This window comes from Vanessa atalanta, chromosome Z, assembly GCF_905147765.1.
Source record: "Vanessa atalanta chromosome Z, ilVanAtal1.2, whole genome shotgun sequence".
NCBI classification, from domain to species: domain Eukaryota; kingdom Metazoa; phylum Arthropoda; class Insecta; order Lepidoptera; family Nymphalidae; genus Vanessa; species Vanessa atalanta.
In genome coordinates this window covers 12204151-12222500 of record NC_061902.1, presented here as the reverse complement: position 1 = coordinate 12222500, position 18350 = coordinate 12204151, and the positions used below count along the sequence as shown (strand labels likewise).

Sequence of the window (18350 nt, the reverse complement as noted above, 5' to 3'; positions counted from 1 at the left end):
TTCATCACTCACGGTCTCGCCTGCTACGTCGCCATTGACATTTTGTGGAACGAGTATATCGGTGTTCGTCTCCTGAATAGCAATCATCGGCTTCTTTGGGAGTACGTGTTAAGAACCCTCATCGTGCTGGTCACTTGTAAGTTTCAATATTAACAATTATTCCGTATACAAACCGACTTCAAAAAGGAGGACGTCGTTTTTTGTCGATTAAATGTATTAATTGGTTTTAATGTAAAGTAAAAATGTAAAAGCCTCTAAATATTTCATTTGTAAAATGAAATTCTCTTTTACAGTTGGTTTAGCCGCTGCCGTTCCACAGCTCGATCTTTTCATCTCGCTGTTCGGCGCTCTGTGCCTCTCCGCTCTCGGTTTGGCCTTCCCAGCTTTCATACAAAGTTGCACTTACTGGTACTACGTTTCTGACTCTGAACGCATCAGAATGATAATAAAGAACGCTGTAGTAGTACTCTTCGGCGCCCTTGGACTCGTCGTAGGTACCTGGACGTCCCTAGATGGAATCATCGTGACCTTCTCTAGCACGAATGCCACTGAGGCAAGCAAATAGATACAAGTTTGATGCCGTGAAAAAATGTTAGCTTTTAGTGTATTAGTGCCATTATGTTAAAAAACCGTCCGTGGCATATAAGTACAATATCGAAGAACAGGAGGAACGAACATCGTACAAAATCTGACACCATTACTACTACACCGTAGTCTAAGTTAACTCTATTATTTTGTTACTAATTTGTTATATTATATCTATGTAAAATGTGTAATATAATATGTAAATATAACAAACTAAAGAGTATTATAAATACATGTCCAACAGTTATGCTATACAAATGAAAACTTTTAACACAGCAATATTTGAACATAAAATTCATTATACTAATAAAAAGTTTTGGTCATAAATCGTATATAGAATTAAGCAATAATTTATTTTTATTAAATAATCTTCCGTACTACTATCGAATGAAACCTCTGGCAACACAAGTGCTTTAAATGTATAGAATTATTAATTTTAAAAGTTGACACATTATTATATTATTAAGAGTAACAGTGGCTGATTATTTTTGAGCCTCAATTTTTTTCATTATTAGACAGCTGATTTCTGAAGTAAGCCGAATCAGTTGAGAGGTAAAGAATTACTAACAAATCCAGTTATAATAAGTCGATAAGTCTATTTAAGGAAGAAGGTTATTTCGGAGTGAAATTACCAATATCATTGTAGTATTGTTGTCGTGTTTATGAAAATTGATAGTTATTTTATGAAAAGAGCGTAGCAATTTTTTTTTTATCGTGGTACTGAATTGAAATACTCTCTTGAACCCGAAAGGCTTTAATGTTTTTTTATTGGAATGTATTCGCCATTCTTCTACGGATCGAAAGGGTTTACTGATGGGCCGGACCCACATCGCTACTCCACATTCTACGCCTAACTGTAATACTTTACCTCGCAGCAGATGATATTGTAGTTTATTGTATGATAAAAATGTTTAAAAAAAGTAGTTTGTAAGTAGTTTTAAAGTGACAGTGAGAATTTATAATTGAAACAATAGAATGGCATTTCGTTAGAATAAGACGTACATTCAAGTTTTTCCTACCCATGCAGTCGAAGACATACAAATTTTGTGACCAAATGATATCGTCATGTTCTAAATAAAGGCATTTTTACTGTTTGACCTCGCAAAATTTGTTACCGAAACGATATTTTGTTATTTACATTTATGTTACGCAGGCCGGATGCATATGAATTATTTATAAAGATTTGCCAAATTAAAGATTCCTATTTATTTATACAAATGAAAAGTTTATTTTATTTTTACGTATATAATATTATTTTTGTATTATCTATATCAAATCTGCAACTATCACATAGACGGTCCGGTCGTGAATTTTAATAATTAATCTGTGATGTTATATAATAGTAGATACAGTATTTATTAGGAAATGTCTTGGTTAATTATGTTAATTGTGAATTATGTGTTTTACACGTCGGTGATATTGTGCTCAGAGCTATGTTTGGGTTTAATTCCCATTACAAATAAATATATTATAAATATTTTTCTTTTTAATTATCCCTAAATATTCCATCCATTCACTATTATATGTATGTTATCTTATAAATGATGATAAAAAAACTATTTGCTGCCGACAGTATGCACGCCATGAATATATTTATTACCATCTTTTTCTATTGCTTTAAAATATATTAAAAATAAAAATACCTTATATATATATATATATATATATATATATATAATAATTGTTTTACTTATTATTAGTGATGGGCCAAAATTCGGTTTGAATGTATTATGCTCTATATCCTTTCACTATCTCTACTGAAGCCATTAAAAAAACATTCCTGTTATAACAGTGAAATAGCATGAGTCTTTGATATATTCATAATAATTTATTTGAATTAGGAACATGTTATAAACCTTAACTAGTAATCGATAAAAACTAAATTAAATTTATAAAAAAATCTTAAAATAACGTATTTGCTTAATCTGATAAACATAAAAAGATATATAATAAAAATTAAATGCCGACGGGGTTTTATATCCAGCAATAATTAAAATAAATCATTCTCGGGAAAACGCAGCGAAATTGTAACGAAAGTTCGGCCAACTTGTATTCGGTTCAAAAAATTTCGGCCCATCACAAAATAACGAACAGTCCGAATTTATACATTTATGACGCCATTTTTTCACGAATTCATAATGAATACCACAGATTATTTTAGATGCCTTCCAATAATGTCACGTCAAATCAAGGTCAAAGTTATTATTTCTCTTCACTATAAGCGGCAACGGAAAGAGCTGTAACAAATGTATTCGTAACGTAACGAGTAGCTTAAATAAAAGTAAGACATGGGTAATCAAATAAGGCTTAAACGTTACCCTTAGTTTGCACAAAAGGATAATAGAAACTATAAAATCTAAAACAAATTATTTATTAGTCAAATCAACATTACTCCTATTTCGAAAAAAACACCCGCTTCAGTAGATCAAAATAAACCTAAAATAAAATGGAATACAATAATCATAATTGTTTTATAGAATACAAATAATATGTTATACAAAACAGCTAAATTTATAAAATCAGTTAAGGTACATTTCTAAGACTTTCTATTAAATTTAAGTGCATGTGCAGTAATATTGAAATACATTACTTATAATTGCTACTTATGTGGTTTCAGAGTCAAGAATAATAAAAATCGGAACATTTTTTTACATATTAATGTCATTATCGTAAAAATCTAATTGGGAGACTAATTGTGAGTTTCTGAAATTATGAAAAGTCAGAATAACTAAATACTGTATGCTCATTGGTCGAGTATTGCATCATCCACCACTGATCTGATCACCATGAAGGGTGAAATTAGTCAATCTGGCTTTAAAGAATCTCAGAAACAAGGTGACTATTTCAATTAGTTTAATTTATACATTAATCATTTCAATTATCAATACAAATTCATAAAATATATATGTATAGGAATGTCTACAATAAATTCATATTAATATGACAATTTTTAAAAAATTCTCGTCAGTATCATTAAAACAAAATGTAGAAACTAGAAAGAAGTCAATGTATTGAAACATAATATATAATTAAGTTGAACATTAGGTAGGTGTTTTGGGGCGCGACATAAACGAATTAAATTATATTAAAAATTGAAATACACATTAAATTAATAGTTATTGACAATTCAAATTATATCATTTATGGCTTATTAAATTGTTATATAATATTACAAATATTATTAAAAAAAAAATGGGTTGCTTTATTTTACTTCAGCACTTAACGATTACCATAAAGAAATATATATACATACAAAGTTTTGGTTCATAATACAAGTCAAAATATAGATACACTTTGTAAGGCACAATTTTCTTCGATCGATCACGAATTTTATCAAAACATTAAACATGAATTACTATCGACACATACTAGTGGAGACTATAATTTAGATAAAGAAAATGACGTTAAGTTAATAAAATAAACGTTCCTAAATAAAATGTATATTAAGTATAGAAAAATTAAAGTACATATATTTTAACTACTAACAATATTACATTAAATATCAATAATCCTAATACTAATTATATTTGTACTCTCGAGATTAAAAATGAAAATGGAGGTATTTAAAATGTTATAATTACATTCATCAATTAATTACAAAATAATAATAATTCTATTAATGTATTGTTTAAATATATTGATATATAATACACAAATTAAATGAAATGAGATTATAATACTACTAAATGTTAATGGTATTACTTGTCAATGATATAATACCAATCTGTCCAGCAGTTCGAGCGTGACTAAACAACATCCATACATTCATATTAATATGATATACTCCTAAATTTTCATTATAATCAAACACTTAGAAATTAACGATAGATTACGATGAATTTTAGGTTCAATTAATTTGATTCATATGCATAGCTTTAAAGATACGATAGATAGGATGACAAATTAAATTATATATTCCATGACATACATAATATTATTATATTATAAATTTATTACATAATTATCATAAATACCGGACTTGAATTTTATTTATTAGATATTTGATGAATGTAAAATATGACGGAACATAAATATATGTTAAAATAATCTTTTAATTCCCCTTTTTAACATAAAATGGGGATCATGGATAAAATAAATTATTATTTAGTAGGAAAATAAGAACATTCAAGTGTAAAACCTAATATTATATCACAAACTATCATCAGCATTGGTTTAGTTATACTGAATTGATTCCTATTACTTACTACATTCAAACTTAAAAGAAAAACTACTATTCAAAACTATTTGTTTAAAGTACAAATACAGATCAATCTGCTTAATTATATTTTTTATAATAGTATGAAGTTGTAGGCAGAGAAACTAACGTGTAAAACTCTACCATGAATCGTATGAATTTACCCATAAAAAAGAGTTAAGTAACAGAATTATAAGCTAATCTAAAACTCTCCTTTATTTAAGTTTAATCGTATGTAACTTGCCATAACAGCAGTAATTAATTGTTACAAAATTATCCTAGGTGCCATGTCCATGAACTAATACATCGCGGCGAGTCTATTCATGTTATTCAAACTCAAAAGAAATTTTTGATGAGTCTCCACACCGTGTTATCGAAATGGACGTCAAAGACGTTCGTCAAGTATTCTAAAGAAGGAAAAGTCGCGGATTTGTCAAGTTTTTGGATCCGCTGTTGAAACCTTTTGTATCGTATAACTTATTCTATATAATAAGGGTCCGCATGTAGAGATGACCTTCAACTGCGGTACTAGTTTGTCCAAATTAAGCTGAATTATCTATTTCTTGCCGGCGTCATAACCGGTCAGAATTGTACGTAATGCGGTTTTTAAATTTTCATTCGGTTGCAGCTCCACTTTGGAAAGATTATGTCGACAACAGGGACAGCTTTGTGATTCATTTGACTTGAATGCCAACTTCATACAAGCCTGTAACATAAAATAAATAAATAAGATGATAAACGACAATACATTTGAACATTCTTATGAGCATAGCCATAAATAATATTTTAAATAAGATAAAAAAGAAAATGATCACTTTTTTGAGATACTTTGTCATGTATATTATTTAAAGGAAGGTTGACGAAATTATAAATCGCAAATATTTTAAGGTATTATATATATATAGTATTTATATAATTAGGTAATGTAATGTATTTTAGTAGGTAATTATTTACCAACTAAAATACATTACATTTACGTTATAATTTTATTTACTTATTTTACAACTTACCATACAAAAGTTGTGCAAGCATGGCGTTGTCACCGGACTGACGGCCACTTCTTGGCATATAATGCATAAGAAAACTTGTGTGACATGCTCTATAAATTCCTGTAACAATATAATTATTACATTTTTTTTTTCAATTCTATAATACGAACACAAAAATATCCTTCTACCAATGTCCCTCTGAGGCGCAAACCTCCCCTCTCCTCCCACCCTCTTCTTTCAAGGAGACTTTAGGCTTATATAATTAAACTCCTTTAGCACGCTTTGGTAAGTGTATACATGTAACAAAATCTCATTAAAGACAAATAGGCTTATCGCCAAGCACGAGATTAATTAACAACAAACAAGGCACAAGAAAATTCAGTAATGCTCACCAAAAATCTTCGGTTAGGAACATATTCTATCCATTTTGTATCAAAAATTACTCAAATAAATTATGTTTGAGTAATATAAAATAAACAGTATTGATGTCGAAAAGTTAATTTTCTACCTTTTTATTGCAATATTATTACCGACAGATAAAGCAAGCAAGCAAGCTCTAGTATTAAAATTAATAATTTTACAATACACAGATGTAACACTATAATATTGTATAATACCTTTTTGCCTTGCTTTTCGCAAATATCAAGACATTCTCCCCACAGTTTAGCGTTTAACGTATCCGATTCAATAGCTTTCTTCTCGTCTGAAGTAAGACCGTTTTCTTTCTTCTTTTTATTGGATTTGGGACTTTTTGTAAACATACTTGGTATTTTCGTCTTTGGACTTAGCGACTTATTAGCTACATCTGTAATACATAAAATAATAATAACCTCTATAAACAACCTAATAATAATACGATAAAATATAAATAATATGCAAAGATATACATTTTTAAATGTTATTCAAAATTTGTACACTGCATGGCAAGAATTTGGTAAACTTGTTTGTCTACCTGTGTATATAAAGGTCATTGAGGCATTTAAACATTATATTAACTATCATATACTTAATTTTCTTGTTGTAAGAATGGACTTCACACAACACTTACTATTTAAAATGGGTTGATTATATACTAGTCTGCCGGAACCGAAAATAATAATATATCATGAAAAATACCTTTCTTTTTATTCTCTTGTGCCTTTTTACTCTCCTGAGTCTTTCGTTTCTTAAGAGGAGGAGATGCTTCAGATTCAGACGAACTCCTATTGCTTTCACGCAGAGCTCTTTTCTTATTGCCTTTACCTTTGTTACCTTTCTCCTTTAAAGCTTTTTTCTCAGCCTCGGCTTCCAAATATCCATCTGGATACTGAAATTAATACATATTGAATAAATACAATTTGAACAGTATTTAACTTAGGTAACTAACTTGTTAAAATCGAATTTGTAGTGTACAGTGGGCCAGTGTTATAAAATACGATTACTTTATTTTTAATTTGACATGTATGTGTGTATGAATAATTAAAAAGATAACTGTAAAGCTCTCTGACAATTTTAAAATTGAAAGAATAAGAATCAGATGAATAATATATTATAATACTCAATTTACCACAATAGGGAATTGCTTAGCGCCTGGCTCCCAAGGCGCTGGATTGGGGTCATCTCTCCGTAACAAGTATTTCCATACACGATATCCGGACAAACCCTTTTCTGGGTAATATTTTACTACTTTGTAGATACCATCATACCTAATCGAAATGTAAATTATAAAATCAATTTTTATACGAGTCCTTATTTACAACATCTTACAACATCATTTTGTAAAATTTTGTGAGTGTTAATATGAGTAAGAATAAAATATTTTTGATCGATAATACTTTTATTGATCCATGATCAACAATTAATAGTGTGTGAATAATATAGGAGCCGACGTTGACCCAGTAATTAGAACGCTTGCATCTTAACCGATTATTGCGGGTTCGAACCCAGGCAAGCACCACTGAATTTCATGTGCTTAGTTTGTGTTTATAATTTATCTCGTGCTCGGCGTTGAAGGAAAACATTGTGAGGAAACCTGCATGTGTCTTATTTCAATGAAATTCTGCCACATGTGAATCCACCAATCCACATTAGAGCAGCGTGGTGGAATATGCTCCAAACTTTGTCCGCAAAAGGAGAGGAGGCCTTAGCCCAGCAGTTGGAAATTTACAGGCTGTTAATTTAATGTTAATGTTAATTTAATGAATAGTGTGAGCAAAACTTCAACTGAATCAGTTGGGTGGACCTGGTTTAAAATTCCTCACACACTAGTGAATAAGAATTAAATGGCAGTTCGGAAATGTATGAAAAAAATCAGTTACCTTATGCCTTCCTTAGGTGCATACTTTGGGAAATGCTTAAGCATTTTATAAGACCGTACAACTCGTACAGGCTTGCCTTGCTGCCACGCTTCGCGTGCATCTGCACCTTTCTCACTCACTTCTTTCACAGCGCAGTTGCGTGCCAGTGCTCTGTTAGGTTATATTGAAAATTAATATATTAAGTCATCAGCTTATTTTTATAGAATACTCATCAAATATCAATACTGTGTCATAATTCCTACCGACCAATACATGTTCATATACACACACAATATGAATCTAACACTTCTGTGTAATAATAACAAGTAACATGTAGTTTCCAGTTGATCGGGATTTCATGATATTTGACCACATCATTTATATATTAAAAGTAAAAATGGTCGAGTGGCTCGTTAACTATTAAATGGTAAGTAATCACACTTGGACATAGTTCTCTTACAAGATGTAATTAACTTAGAACATGATTAATTTTATATGCTTCACACTGCCTAAGTCACTTTACATATATGAACAAAAATATAATACCGCTTGCTGTTAAATTAACTGTTAAATGTAAAGAAAAAATTCAGACAAGTATATCCTAAACTGTACTATAAACTGTTCTTTTAATAAGCCTTGTTTACTTATTTTCCCTAGTGAGGGTCTGGTCACACGATTGTTCAGCTGTACGCTTGTTTCCGGAGAGATCTCGTCCACCACTTCCAGTATATGTAAACTCATTCCCATAGTCCACATCGTCTTCATATCCACCTACAAATAAAATAAAGTTAATTAATTAACATTACTGGCACTGTAAGTAACTGAAAAAGAAAATAACAGATATTAATGCTCCTCCTCCTCCTGAGCTCAGGCCCTCCTCCTATTTTGATTGAGGTAGTTTTTCACCACACTGAACTTAGTGATATGTTGTTGTGTTCGTTATATGGTCTAGCCACTGCGAGATCTTGACTTCGATAGTAGTAACGATAGTATGTAGTATAAATTATTATAAAAATAAATTCCATATAAGTTTTCACTTACCAGATAATACAATACTATAGGCACCTTCGACGTCACGACCATGTATGCCTGACACGGGTGGTCTGTGCACACCGGATTCCGATAGCTAAAACATGAAAATTTTAATAAAAATGCAATAAATTTGCAATTAGAATTGAAACATCTCTATAAAGTAATATTTTATATTTATTAAACAAAAAAACCATATTGAAACATGTTTTTAAAAGTAAACATTATCTAAAAATCTGTAGTGTACTTGTGCTTCTATAACTGTATTGTAAAAAAAAAAATTATATTTAAAAAGAGAAAAAAAAATAGACTTTGACAGGTACTTCTGAATTGTCCAATAGTACAACCTGCTATTGTAGATTTTACCAAGAAGAACCAGTAAGGAACTCTTTTATTACAAATTTAAAACAGAGAATATAATGTGTAAATTACATACAATTTGTACACAAGATGCTGAATCCTTTAACCCAAGCCTTTTGTCCGATATACATTCTTATATAAAGTGATGGGCATCTAAACAAATTACTTGTAATAACAAATTGAGTTTTGTTTGATGGCAGTTTAAATTTATTAAATATGTGTAAATAAACGAAGGAAAAATACCTGTATTCGAAATCTCCAGCACATTCCAACTTCTATACCAGGAATAGGGCCAAAATGGTTAGGTGGCATGGCACATGTTTTAGTTTTACCTTAAAAATAATAGTGTCACTTAACAAATAATAAATATTGAAAGATTTGTGATATATAAATCTAAACAAATGTTCTGGACAAATTTGAGACTTTTTATAAATAGAAAAGAAGCCCATGCTCAAACTGCAACATTTACACAGGCTAATGTATTTCTAACCATTAATTGTTTTTACTTACCAACACAAGCCATCCCTCTTCCCCAATCGCGATTGGTTTTAGAGGCGTTACCCTTCTTAGTCTGTTTGGCTGCACCAGGGGCTATGACATCATTGGGATCACGTTTACAAGAGGGACAGTACCAGTCCTCTTCAGGTAACTCAGTAAGTGGAGGAGTAAGACATTTCATATGGAAACCATTGTTACATTCATCGCATAAAACTATCTGAAAAAAAAAAATATTAAACGAAATTGTTTTATGCTTCTGTATGAAATAATATAAACTAAAACAAAATATTTATTATAGACCAAAAATTGTTTATCTTCTTCTTATTGGCAGGATTATTGACATAGGTCTCACTAAATTATTTACATATGTCTCTAAAAATTTATTTATTATTATAAAATAAAAAATGATACCTTCTCTGGGGATTCTTTTCCTGAACACAGATAACATCCACACTCCTTACAAGGTGAATCCTCATCGTCACGGCATTTTAAGCAATTCAATGGCTGTGATCCTAGTATCAAAAAAATTATATGTTTTAAATGAATATATCAAATTTTACTGTTTTTCAAGCTTATTTTTAAGATATTTAATAAAACATAACATAAGCAGCCCGTAAATGTCCCACAGCTGGGATAAAGGCCTCCTCTCCCTTTGAGAAGGTTTGGAGCATATTCCACCACGCTGCTCCAATGCGGGTTGGCGGAATACACATGTGGCTGAATTTAGTTGAAATTAGACACATGCAGGTTTCCTCACGATGTTTTCCTTCACCGCCGAGCACGAGATGAATTATAAACACAAATTAAGCACATGAAATTTTAGTGGTGCCTGCCTGGGTTTGAACCCGAAATCATCGGTTAAGATGCACGCGTTCTAACCACTGGGCCATCTCGGCTCTAGATATTTAATACATAATTAATATTATGTAGCCATTATTAAATTAGATATTTAATAATGGCTACATAATATTAATAAATATATATTTTTTAACACATTACATTTTTATTAACTTAGTGATATAATTTTTTAATTTCATGTGATCCAATATGTATTGCTCTAGCTTACTTTTTTCAGGAGCTTCTGATATAAGTTTGCTATATTCATTATTTCTTTCTGCAACTGGTACTGGTTGTTCCAAAACAAATATCTTGTCATGAACTCTGACTTTGGTGTCATTTTGAGGTATTGAATCTGGCCCTAAATATAATGTTCCAACCAGTTCATAGTTTATACGTAGTTTCTTAACTTCATCTACTTTGAAATCATACCTGAAAAATTTAACATAATCATTATCCACAATAAGATAAAATGCACCTGGAAAAACGTTGCTGCACTCTATTTATTGTTACATTCGAATTTATATCTTTTGGAAAATGTTGTTAGATAATTTTTTTAAATCTATATTATACTTCAGTATTAGTTTTGTAATACTGTTAAAATTATTTAATTTTATTTTAAAGTTCGTAACATACCAATATCCCTTTTCTAGAGGATCATCAGTGTTATGATTTAACATAACTGTTTGTCCTGGTTTCAAGTCTTTGATATTTATTTCTCGTCTAGCTCTTGGTCTTATTTCTTTTAATTGACAATATAAATCGGAGTCCTCTTCGCTACAAATAGATAAGACATTTATTTTGTGACAGCAGTAAATTTAATAAAAATTATCTATAATAAAGTTCCTGACAAAATTGATAAATCATATATTAGTAAACGACAGACCCATTTATGAAGACTGTAAGAAATTGTCTAAATAATAAAATATTATGTAATTAAATACAAAATGATATGAGTAGTTTCTAACTCTGACACTATCATTTTTTTATATTAAATTGTTTTATTTCTTGGAATGTTTATGATGGCTACAGTGTTTTACCATGGTTAACAAAGAAACATAAAAACTATGATTTCATTTCTCATATAAACTACAAGCTGAATAATAGACTGAAGTATGAAGTGAAGTACTCAAGCAAATCAAAATTACTCCGAGTTTTTATTATTAACAGAATTATATATATTATATATTACAATATTTGTGAGACATTATTTCTTTTTTTGTAATTTATATTAAAAAATTATAGCATATCTATCAAAAGTTAGACTACAAAAAAAACAGTTAACCAAAATTTATATTTATCTCTGACTATTTAGTGGTTCTGATAATTGATACAGTGTTAGTATCAGGGTTCGCAGATATATACCAGTGGATATATCACAAAATATATCAATTGTATTTTTATCTTGATATATATCAATCGTTTTTTTCCTATCTTCTGAACGTCTTGTTCATAGATCTATGTTTAAGGCCTGAACTGAATGATTACTTTTTATGATTAGTTGATTACAAATTAATATTAAAATAAAATTAGTTGATTTTTCTGACAAACAAATGATAATTATTATTATAATAAGAGATACTTGTTTTTTAAGTGTTCATTAAAAATTTCTTTTTCAAATAGATAGACACTAATTCCTTTGTTACTTTTCTTAAATGTGGTATTTCGACACTTGTATTATTTTACAAATTCCTTTCATATTTTTAAGTGTTTACAAAATGAAATTCGCTTCGTTTTCTTAGCCTGGATATATATCAGATATATATCGGATATATATAATAAAATCGGATTTTTGATATTTATTATAAAAATCGGATTTTTTCGAACCCTAGTTAGTTTACATAACAGGCTCCGTGAGTCTAAATGATAGTTTTTGTCTGTATTCCATGTATTTATGAAACTTATGTACAATTTTTGGTAATCGCTGACACTTGAGTAAAGTACTTGGACATTAACAACTGCCATCAATGTTAGGCAGCATGGTATGTCATTCATACAACCCAAGCCAACCCAAATATATAATGATTACACCTTCATAAAAATAATTTAATTTGTAGGTTATATGAATCACAATAAAAATCTCGACACATGCAGTACAGAAGTATGGAATAAAAGTACTAACTCAGCATTTAATTGTACTTTATACAAAATATTGTCATCTGTAATTTTGACCGCTTCCACTTTTATTTCTTTTGTTTGTTTTTTTCCTTTTGCAGCTTTGGTAAAATATTTAGCAATGCCTTTCTTCTTAGACTTAGTGTCTTCTTCAGAACTATCACTTGGTGGCTTATTTTCAACATCACTTTCTTTATCATATGATATATCACTAGTGTTCAAACTTTCTTCTGCTTTTTCTTTACTCTCATAATTTACATCTGGATCTAATACTATGCGAACTACTTTTCCCTCAAACCACGCTCCATTTTCTCTATCTTTCATATCTACTAAATCACCAACTGTGTAAAGCTTGCTTTCCGTATCTAAAAGTTTACATCATTATTTTTTAAATATATAGGTAATGTAATCTTCGTTATATTGTAAATTTTTTCTATTTTATTAGAATATAATAGTACTATAAAATAATATTAGTGTTTTACAAACCTTTATAACTTTTTTCTTTACTTTCAGTCCTATCACCAGGTTTTTCATCATTTTCTTGTGGTTCTGATCCTTTCTCACCATCTAAACTTTCCACTGGTTGTATTCTTATCATAAGTTGAATAACATCATTGAGCTTAATATTGTAATCGTGAAATGTGTACCCATCTTCTAACTAAAATCATTAACATTTAAAAATCAAATAACATTCACTTTCTGTTATGTTTAAATACTTTACACATATACTGATAAGTCATTAAGGGTCATATTGAGTTCGTGAACTTTTTTATATTATATGTGTATTTTTAATTTACAAAAATAAAAGTTACACAATAAATAATTTCGCAAAGATCAATTGTTAGCACGCACCCATTAAAATGATTTCTTACACAAATACTATACCACTATAATAATGGATTATGGGTGTATATGTGTAACTCCAACCAAAAGAGTAAAAATAAACAAACATTTCAAATTGAATTTAATGCAATTTAATTAGGCGAGAGCTTGCAAAAATACAATATTGATTCGCAAAAAAATGGCATTTTGAATATTTACCAAGCTGTTTTACATTATACATTGTTTGTAATGCACAATATAGTAAAGCTAGTAGCAAATCGCATGGCATATGTAAATCTATGGTTCGTTTAACTATATTCTTTCTTAGATTGGAATAGGCTGTAGCAGTCTGTGAATGAATATTTTTTTGCATCTGCCTATGTCTGAGCAATGTGTCATTTCTGTGAGATCATCTTGATCATTAGTTTAAACATAACTCAATGTATATGCAAAAATAATCATATTATTTACCTTTCATTTATATTATATATAAAATTTAAACCTTTTTATTTTTTAACATAGATATTTATGATTGCTAACAATCTAAATTTTATTTTAGGATGACTATTATAGTCAAAACTGCACAATCAAATGCTCTTATAGACAAATAATATTATATTATTATGCACAATAAATTATACATACTAATTTGTCCAGGCAAGCTTACCACGGCAAGCATACTTTTACCATAAATAAGTTTATATTAATAACAAAAACACGAATTATGTAATAAATACAAAAATTATCTCAGTACAAGAACTTATTAAAAAAACACTGAGTTTATATTTTTACTTCACTGAAGAGTTGGAAATGTGGAATTTATGTATGGATATAGAACACGTAAACTTTTGTCAAAATAGGTTATGGATGACTTTTCTTCTGACGACAGGCAAGTATTTTACTTTACTTTTAATATTAGTACTAGTAGTACTAGTCACAAATATTAAATATAGACATTAAATGATAATGCTTAGAGTTTACTTTATTATCTTTAAATGTAATCCTTATATCAACGTTAATTAATCACTTAAAAAAGACGCAGCAAAGGCGAGAGATTTTACCACCACATGAATTAGTTTTTTATTAGTGAACTGAGTGAAATAAGTAAGTAAAGCACCTGAAAAATAAAACTTACCAACTTTCCCCCGTAGAACAACCGTTGTAACTTAGGTTCAACGTCGAATTTATCTCTTATAATACGTCTAAATTGATCTATTTTTGTAAGTTTTGACTCAACTACAACAATAGCATCTGGTTTGCCAAATATTCGTATTCGCACATGCATTTTAAATGTTTTTCAAGTGATTTATATAGAAAACAGCATGTTTATTCAAATTACAAGAACTTTTGAATGTGATTTATCGAAATCGACAGCTGAACGTTACTGACATTGACACTAAAAATAGCGCGAATTAATAACAGAACAGATAAAAAACAATACTTAATGTGTATCAGAAATAAAATACTAGTACCAAATAATTGAGTAAAATATCATTCATTTTAAGGATATTTAAAAACAACAAGTTCTTTATGAAATCATTAGAGCTTGTGTAAGTTATTTTTTTGATATGAAAACCAAATTAATATTATTGGCATGTTTAGTACCATAAATAATTAGAAACTCGTGTACCAGTGATTGGCACATCTTTATATGAAAATATCATCACACCAAACCAGCATTGCTCAAATATTAAAAAAAGAAATAATAATATATGTTTAATACATATTTATTTGTTCATTAATCATATATCGATGACATTTTATATTTTATGTATAGTAATTGGCAAGATAAGATAAGATTTTTATGTTACAGTTACACAAATTTGCATTCAATTAATATTATTTGTTTCTTATTTTTTGGATAAAAATGATCAAGTGTCAATTAAAATAATTCATTAAATTTGGGCAGATGTTAACCTAAGCTCAACTCACATCCTTACTACTAGGTACTTCTATGCTAAATTAAGCTTATGGCTGAGTACTCCAACAAAAGTTTAATATAAATGGTTTAATAAAATTGATAATAACATAACATCCGAAACTAAAATTTAATACCTATATATTACATTACTTTTTATTCACTATAGTTCTGAGAAATAACATAAATTATTTTGTTCGAAAGATTACAATAACGCGGAATGGACCGGAATTCGAATCTGCATCTTTTCAAGACATGTAAGCCGTAGCCGTCGATATAATAAAACAAAATACATCTATATATATATATTCCGATTCGTTACAGGACTGAAATAAACTATTAACAATATGTGTGGCGAGCGATTAAATAAATAACAATGCCTTTAATTAATGCAGAGAAATAAAAAATAATGGGCTCACTTTTCAATACTATTTTATTTTCATTCTACTAAAATGAAACACATGTTACAAAGTGAATTATTTTTGTTATCTTTTGTTTTATATATAAAACATAATAATGCAAGACAAGCATCAACTGTAAGTCGAAATGATACAAACATACTTGTATTCGTTGGTTTTGTAAAAAAATCTTATTATTAGGTACCTATATAAACACTCAATTTGTTTATATATTTAATTGAACATCCAATACAGATCTTTATTTTAATATTCATAGTAAGCAATTTAGGTAGGTATAAAATATGCTAGGATAACATCTGAGAATAATATGTTTATATATTCAAAATATTATTATTATTTAAGTTTTATCATATTATGCAATTTTTATCATTAGAGTGGATATTTAACTCAAAGACAATTGTAAACGTATACTTTTTTATTTTTTTGTGTTATAAGTAGGTCGACTGAAAATAGGTCATCCAATAATATATGCTTTCTTACAGTATCATTGCCCATATACATTGGTACTGTAAGAAATATAAAAAATTCCTCGAAAATGCACCACCAATCTCAAAAATTAAGATGTCAAACAAGCCTACTTGAATAAAGTAATTTTTGATTTTGATTATGTCCCTCCTGTCTTTAGCTAAAAAATATTCTGGCTTATTCGCCCTTTCGTATCAAAAACACAATATCTAATGGTGTACCTAGTACCTACCCAGACGGGCTTTGCAAGCACACTTACCGAATTATGGATGTGACTAGGTTCCTACTTTAAAGGTAAATCTGTTTTTCTAGCATCCAGTTTTGGTTGCTCGATCATCATTGGATTGGATGCCAAGTAGAGTCAATTCTCTGTACTCCGATGTAGGAGCTTGGAGTGGAAAATTCGTAAGTAATCCTATCATAATATTGTTTTAATCAACTTTTGCCCTGTTAATATAATTATATAAGTAAGACACATATTTACAGAGACCAGTAATGGATGAAATAGAATCCGATGAAGCATTAAGATTTTATCAATTTTTAAATTACTTAGATGGAGGCAGTTTTGGAACAGGTAAATGTTCTTCTTCAAATTTTTTTTCCATAAATTAATTAATCTATAACCCGATCCAACAAAGAAAACTAGCTGTATATGTATATTCGTGTTAGTAAGATTCGTGAAACACAACTTAATCTTAAATATTTACCATCAAAATTCTTTCAATTTAATTGATTGCAATATTACGTGTATATATAATATTACGTTATGTAATAGGATTATTTTGTTTAATCGGTTAATTTAAAAATTCAAAAATTGAATTTTTAAATTATATTAACTATTTTAAATTATTCAATTAAAAAAATATAAAATTAAAAAAAAAAACTTTTTGTACGGGTTTTAGGCCCAATAGACGAATTCGTAGATGCGATGAATAGATTGGCGACGTACATGAAACAGCAGAACAGTCGAGAGACTCAAGTTAGGGGTATGCGTGAGTTAGAAGCGATTAATGGAGAAAAAGGTAATATTTTTTGTATCATATTCAATATAATATACCTATTTTACAAATTATATTTATATTCAATTTATTGCGACAGGCAACAGCATAAAAACTGTTTTGGAAATAAGCACCGTTATAATGAGGAAAAAACGTAAGTTCTTCTGTACGGGAGAAGTAAAGGAACCTATTGTTAACAATAAAATCATATGTAAGGTAAATTTTGGGCTTGGTTTAAAAAAAGCATAAAATTTTGTATCTAAAAAATAGTTTGTAAATATTTTTTATAAAAATTAGGACAGAATATTACTTCCAATCGCTGGATCGTCTTGTAGAGATGCCATTATGTATTGGCACCCGAGTCTTACTGAGGAACATTATTGTGTCGGAGCCCTTGAAACAAAAAGTTCGGTTCACATCATGTACGTAGAAGGTAAGAAAATAAATTACACACTTAGGCATTAGTCAGAGAGAGAGAGAGCGAGAGAGAGAGTAGTGAGTTATCTTAATTTCTTTTTTCAGGCGAATTGTTTTGCAAAGGAGACGACTACTCAAAACGCGAGTATTTATTAGCGTGTGATTTTTATGAGGATCAAGAAGCTCCGGTTGCTGATTTACTGCAATATTATCCGGATCCCGATCCGGAAATATCCCCAAAATTATTTTAAGATTATTAATACTTTAAAAAATAAACATATTCAACATTACCATCTATTTAATTTACTATATTTTATGAAGATAGATTTTAATTGTTTTAATAGTTAGCGTATTTAAACGATAACGATTAAAAAAATCTTACGCAACTATTCAAACTTATTGCTGCATGCCAATTAAATTTATTAAG

General features: G+C 29.2%; 3 protein-coding genes across 4 annotated transcripts in view; 2 read left to right on the top strand and 1 right to left on the bottom strand.

The window, feature by feature from the left end:
* LOC125075841 (proton-coupled amino acid transporter-like protein CG1139) overlaps window positions 1–2062 on the top strand; it is a 40679-nt gene extending 38617 nt beyond the window's left edge. The window contains exons 7-8 of the mRNA XM_047687645.1: window positions 1–136; window positions 294–2062. The exon at window positions 1–136 is cut by the window's left edge and continues 40 nt beyond it. Coding sequence (XP_047543601.1) covers window positions 1–136; window positions 294–565 — 408 coding nt within the window. The 3' untranslated portion in view covers window positions 566–2062. The remainder of the gene's footprint in view (window positions 137–293) is intronic.
* A 2085-nt stretch (window positions 2063–4147) lies between these two features.
* Window positions 4148–15069, bottom strand: LOC125076113 (E3 ubiquitin-protein ligase UHRF1-like). The gene is made up of 16 exons (XM_047688075.1): window positions 14842–15069; window positions 13371–13542; window positions 12892–13249; window positions 11406–11546; window positions 10999–11201; window positions 10344–10444; window positions 9945–10149; window positions 9678–9766; window positions 9087–9171; window positions 8690–8816; window positions 8067–8216; window positions 7316–7454; window positions 6886–7075; window positions 6387–6574; window positions 5791–5889; window positions 4148–5486 (listed from the first exon to the last, which is right to left on the bottom strand). Exons 1-16 carry the CDS (start codon window positions 14989–14991, stop codon window positions 5337–5339), a joined length of 2547 nt encoding a protein of 848 aa, XP_047544031.1. The 5' UTR covers window positions 14992–15069; the 3' UTR covers window positions 4148–5336.
* Window positions 15070–16038: 969 nt separating this feature from the next.
* LOC125076118 lies at window positions 16039–18174 on the top strand. Of its 2 annotated transcripts, none has more exons than XM_047688084.1 (7): window positions 16039–16095; window positions 16821–16913; window positions 16995–17082; window positions 17411–17530; window positions 17607–17722; window positions 17804–17939; window positions 18029–18174. In XM_047688084.1, the coding sequence occupies exons 2-7, from the start codon at window positions 16857–16859 to the stop codon at window positions 18172–18174; spliced, it is 663 nt and encodes a 220-aa protein (XP_047544040.1). In that variant the 5' UTR covers window positions 16039–16095; window positions 16821–16856. The 2 variants fall into 2 exon arrangements, with proteins under 2 accessions (XP_047544040.1, XP_047544039.1); XM_047688083.1 differs by lacking the exon at window positions 16039–16095 and adding an exon at window positions 16138–16160.
* The last annotated feature ends 176 nt before the right edge of the window (window positions 18175–18350 follow it).

Coding starts and splice junctions, on each gene's coding strand:
- LOC125076113 (XM_047688075.1), bottom strand. CDS start 14,991: ATGCATGTGCGAATACGAATATTTGGCAAACCAGATGCTATTGTTGTA. Junction 13,250..13,370: donor TAAAGAAAAAAGTTATAAAG/GTTTGTAAAACA, acceptor GTAAACTTTTAG/ATACGGAAAGCAAGCTTTAC. Junction 8,217..8,689: donor ACCCTCACTAGGGAAAATAA/GTAAACAAGGCT, acceptor ATAACCTAACAG/AGCACTGGCACGCAACTGCG.
- LOC125076118 (XM_047688084.1), top strand. CDS start 16,857: ATGCCAAGTAGAGTCAATTCTCTGTACTCCGATGTAGGAGCTTGGAGT. Junction 17,083..17,410: donor TGGAGGCAGTTTTGGAACAG/GTAAATGTTCTT, acceptor TACGGGTTTTAG/GCCCAATAGACGAATTCGTA. Junction 17,531..17,606: donor AGCGATTAATGGAGAAAAAG/GTAATATTTTTT, acceptor TTATTGCGACAG/GCAACAGCATAAAAACTGTT.